This window comes from Cyprinodon variegatus, unplaced genomic scaffold (genome assembly GCF_000732505.1).
Source record: "Cyprinodon variegatus isolate N-32 unplaced genomic scaffold, C_variegatus-1.0 Scaffold629, whole genome shotgun sequence".
NCBI classification, from domain to species: Eukaryota; Metazoa; Chordata; class Actinopteri; order Cyprinodontiformes; family Cyprinodontidae; genus Cyprinodon; species Cyprinodon variegatus.
In genome coordinates this window covers 344,921-350,088 of record NW_015151082.1, presented here as the reverse complement: position 1 = coordinate 350,088, position 5,168 = coordinate 344,921, and the positions used below count along the sequence as shown (strand labels likewise).

General features: G+C 36.2%; 1 protein-coding gene across 2 annotated transcripts; it reads left to right on the top strand.

The window, feature by feature from the left end:
- Positions 1-5,168, top strand: LOC107096503 (cathepsin L1-like). 2 transcript variants are annotated; one of them, XM_015393179.1, is made up of 8 exons: positions 1-101; positions 1,317-1,451; positions 1,964-2,086; positions 2,453-2,605; positions 3,358-3,582; positions 3,680-3,845; positions 3,925-4,042; positions 4,801-5,168. In XM_015393179.1, the coding sequence occupies exons 2-8, from the start codon at positions 1,329-1,331 to the stop codon at positions 4,898-4,900; spliced, it is 1,008 nt and encodes a 335-aa protein (XP_015248665.1). In that variant the 5' UTR covers positions 1-101; positions 1,317-1,328; the 3' UTR covers positions 4,901-5,168. The 2 variants fall into 2 exon arrangements, with proteins under 2 accessions (XP_015248665.1, XP_015248666.1); XM_015393180.1 differs by having other exon boundaries at positions 25-101; positions 1,369-1,451.

Sequence of the window (5,168 nt, the reverse complement as noted above, 5' to 3'; positions counted from 1 at the left end):
GTATCTCGTCACTCCTCTGGCGGGTACCTAGGAATTCATAGCTCTTGTTCACCCTGACAAGACAGCAGATTCTTCTTTCCTTAATCATCTTTAGAAACAAAGTAAGTATTTATTTTTGACCAGATATTTGTTTACCTTTGAATCATCTGTAAATACATTTATTCAGCGGAAACTGAAACTGTAAAAAAGATTTACCAAAGGGGAAAACATAAGACCTCTCCCAGGCTGTTGTACTTCATGCTTTTAGAAATTGAATAATCTTTTATGTATGCTTTCCATGTTTTGTTATTTTCTTAAAAACCTAACAGTTTACCACCTGGTGAAGTAGCCGCAACAACGGCTTTTTCTTCTTAGGAAAGTGAAACAGGCCCAATGGTCTTCTCAGCTGCTCTTAAACTTCTTCATTAGTATACAAAGCATCCCGTGTCTGAGTGTGACGGTGGTATGGGACTTAGCACAAGTGGTATAGACAGCATAGGTGTTTATGGGATGCAGTCTCAAGATCGTGCCACAAAAGTCCAGAATTAAGCCAAGAGCATTGCCAAAGATCCCAACAATCCAGGCAACTTTTTCCACTTGCATTAGGAAAAGGCTTAAAAAAACATTACATCCAAACCAGAAATAAGAACCAGTTTCTTTCCTAGAAATGTTCTACAAATATTTGTGACTTTTCTGTTAAACTTTTTCTTCGAAGTGTTTTTTATATAGCAATCAGCTTTTACAACAGTTTACAACAGAAACAAGTTACAACATTTAACTTCCCTTTTTCAGTTAATAAAGTGTTTTTGAATGGGATATTTTCCAAAGCTTCTGTCTCAGGGAGTCTTATTTGAACAATTTTATTATGCAGTTATGTGCGCAGTCAAAAAAGGGGAATCTGCATTTTTTCATAATAATAAAGATTGTTGATTCATGATGCGTTCAGTACATAACTGGTCCACATGATTCACGTCTTTGTTCTGTTCTTTTTTTTAACCCTTGACGCTGATAATCTGCAGAGGTAGAAATCCCGTTAATAGACAAATTACCAAGTTTACATTTCGTTAAATTCATTTTTAGATTCAAGCTTTTTTTTTTTACTCTTAGCAATTTATCCGTATATTAATTTGTATTTTTAATACGTGGTAAAATGTGCTGTTGTTAAATAATGTGCCTGTTACACTGAGAAGACCTATTTCGTTTTGTTCATACATTTTTGTAAATAATTGGAAACTGCTTCGGTCATTTAAACTATAGGGATCGTTGCATTAGCTATAACAGCTGCTAAACTGGTGCCAGAAGATGTTTTAATTGTATTTATATTATCTTTCCATAAGGAAGCTGCAACAATGCTGTCTCTGCATGTTTTGTTGCTGTGTATGGGTGCAGTCTCGTCGACCCAGAGTCAGGACCCAATGCTGGATCAGGAGTGGGAGCTCTGGAAGAACCACCACCATAAAGTCTACAATGAGGTGATGCTCTGTTTAATTTATTGACATCTAAGAACAGGTTTTACCCAGAAAGGCTTTGTTTTCCAAACTTGGAGAGTATGGAAAATTATGGATCTTAGTATAAAAAATGCATACCTTAATTAGTTTTGCTAATTAAAAATAATTTAAGAAAGCTGTTTTTCTGAAGAAAATATGTATAAACAAATAAAAACTGAAAATATAATCATGCAATTCCGACAAACATATGTCACTTGTGTACGTTTGTGTGTTATTTTATAGCCTATTACTTTCTATTATTAAAACTTTTAATTAAGAGGAGAGATTCATGGTTTAGGTCTCTTGCAGTTAAATTTCATTTCAAGGAAGAAAATAGATTCAACTACTTTCTAATCTAATGATCTTTTTTTTTGTAGCATATACACATTGTTTAACAAGTCCCTAACTGCATGTAGGTCTTCATGGAAACATGAGACAGAGAGTATATTGTTGATTAAAAACCACAGTTTAGAACATTTTTTTTTACTTTTATGCAGAAAGATGAAGGTTACAGGCGGATGGTGTGGGAGAAGAACCTGAAGATGATCACTCTGCACAACCTGGATTCCTCCATGGGCAAACACACCTACACCCTGGGGATGAATCACTTTGGGGACATGGTAAGTAACATTTTTAATATGACAATTATAACAAGATTAATCTCATAGCTCCGTTAAAACAAATCATACCTGTTATACTTCTGTATGAACAAAATCAGTCAACTGGACATTCCTCAAAAAATTTGAATAAAAACTGACGTTCTGGAAATTTATTATGAAACAGGACTATGATACAAATCTGAACAACAAGGGAAATTTTGCAACATCCGCCTCAAAACAATCATCCATTGAAAAAGTCATAAAATTAGGGATCCAAACACAAATCCTTGAGGATCTCCAGAATAAAGTCTATTTGTTTGTTCATCTAAAGATAATTAGTGTGAAAGAGACCTGATAAACTGCTTTGATTAAATGTTTTGCTCACAGACTAACGAGGAGTTTAGGAAGATGATGAACGGCTACAAACCCAAAGCAGGAAACAAAGTAAATGGGTCCTTTTTCCTGAAGCCCAGCTTTCTGAAAGCTCCTGCTGCTGTGGACTGGAGAAAGGAGGGCTATGTTACACCTATTAAAGACCAGGTAAAAAGATTTTTGATTTATTTCATCTGATGAATTTTGTCTAAAGTCAGTCTGCTAGAAACAAAGCCTATTTTTTTCCACATTGGTTAAAAACCTATTTAAAACAGTCATTTTGTTTTTCATTTGTTTATCATTAAAATACATCCTGGACCGTCACAGTGTATTGCTTTCTCCCTCCCCCTTTAACGTATATACCATCACTGAAACCAGTTCATCCTGTTCTAACAGAGACCGAGATGAAGTAAACAAAATGTACAGGCTTGGTTAAAATGATATGAACAGGGTCAAGAGGTCATAAATATTAGTGGGTCTTTATTAGTGTCTGAAAGTATTCTTTTTAGCAGGTCTTGAGCTTAAGGTTTTGTTAAAATAATATCAAGGAGGACAGTGGAAACTATCAAAGACAGCTGCCACAGCCAAAACTAGATCACACATTATACCTATACCAACATGTCTATACCAGTGATAAATGTTGTCTCCTTGACACGATGCTCTTCATGCTGTGACAAAGCATGAGCTGTTTTGCAAAAGAAAAAGTGTTGATGTTTTGTATCCTTCTGCCAATAATCTCCATGTCGCTTCAATAGCATCTAAAGATTTTCAGCAATGTGTTGAGTCAGAATGGCTGAACATAAATCCAGGCGTCACTTGTCAGTTTTCTGTTTGGAAAAATTTTGCAAACCCTATTATCTTTTCTTCCACTTTAAAATGATGCACTACTTTGTGTTTGTCCTTATCTTTGTTGTCTTTAGGGTAATTGTGGCTCCTGCTGGGCCTTTAGTGCCACAGGGGCAATGGAGGGCCAGCTCTACAGAAAGACTGGTAAACTAGTATCGCTGAGTGAGCAGAACCTAGTGGACTGTTCTGGAGCAGAGGGGAACTATGGCTGCGATGGTGGTTGGATGGACAAAGCCTTTCAGTACGTTATAGACAACCGTGGTCTGGACTCTGAAGCATCCTACCCATACATGGGAATTGTACGTATCTTAAGAGTTAGAGAAGTCAAAGTCTAAAGGATGCAAAACTGCCTTTGATTGAAAATTTTAACACAACTCACCTGCAATGTGCTTTTAGGACATGCCCTGCCGCTATAATCCAAGTTACAACTCCATCAACCTCACAGGATATACAGACATTCCCAGTGGGAGTGAGTCCGCTCTGATGGACGCCGTGGCCTCTGTGGGACCAATTTCTGTTGCTATTGATGCCGGTCACTTTTCTTTCCAGTTTTACCAGTCAGGTATGTGGTAAACTAAAAACTATTAAAAAGGTATTTCTTTCATTTTGTTTCCAGAATAAAATGATTGGATGTGTTTTAGGCATCTACTATGAAGAAGACTGCAGCAGCCAGAGGCTGAACCACGGCGTGCTGGTGGTCGGTTATGACACACAAAAAACTTTCTTCAGTGATCAAAACTACTGGATTGTCAAAAACAGGTAAAATAAAAGGAAAAGTAACACATTTGATAGCCTCTTTTTTTCCCCTTTATTATGGATATTATGACGCATGACTTATCAATGGGGGTTCTGACTCATCAATTTCCAAATACAAAGCTTGCTGATGATATATGAGGAAAGAGGCAAAAGCAGATGAGTTGTAGAGATGAGAGATGAAGGAGGCAATAAGTAGTAATGGTGTAATAGATGTTTCATCAAGGATAAAACATGTTCATTGAGGAAGGTAAGGATGAGGAATGAAGGGATAACGAATAATAAATAAACAATATTGTTTAAATATTGACCTAAAAGGTTAGCAGAGATGAGGGAGGAGAGTAGAAAGAATGAGGATGGTAGAGATAAGGAGGCCAAAGGTAAGGATAAGGAAAGACTTTAGGTAAGAGAGACGAAGGATTAGATTAGAATAAAAGAAGGGAAGCTACTAATGAATAATTAAGAAATGAACTAGGGATAAGGGAAATGAAAAGAAGGGATGAATGGTTGAGTGAAAGGGTGAGTACACCTTGATAACCACATTTGTTCTATTTTCTGCGTAATGTTCATGTCTACTTAATTTACAAATTCTAATATTTCTCCTGAAACAACAATTTTTGTTTTCTAAAAAGTTTTCAACAGCACATTTTTTCCTGTTTTTTGTTATTTAAATGTTAAAACTGTGATGTAAAGTGATCTTCCCTGAAAGACAGATGGAGAGCAGGAACAAAAGTTTTTCATTCTGTGGATTTGTCTCGTTGCAGCTGGGGGGTAGGCTGGGGAAACAACGGCTATATCTACATGGCTAAAGACAGATTCAACAACTGTGGAATCGCCACAGCAGCAAGTTACCCGCTGGTTTGAAAAAGCATCTTGACATTGAAGAAGCCGCACTATATACCCATAATTCAGCAGCTCCTTAGATTGTTCCTGGCCTCAGGGAAAAAAGAAGAATGAAAGTTGAAACCTGTATAATCAAGAGTAGCTAAAAGCTTGGTTTCTAAAAGCAGTTGGGTTTATATTATTATTATTTTATCCCTGCTGTTTTTTTTTATTTCCATTGTTCGATTTGTCATTTAATAAATATAAGCATGATTTTTTTTTCAATGATTTGTTCCTATTTTTACTATAA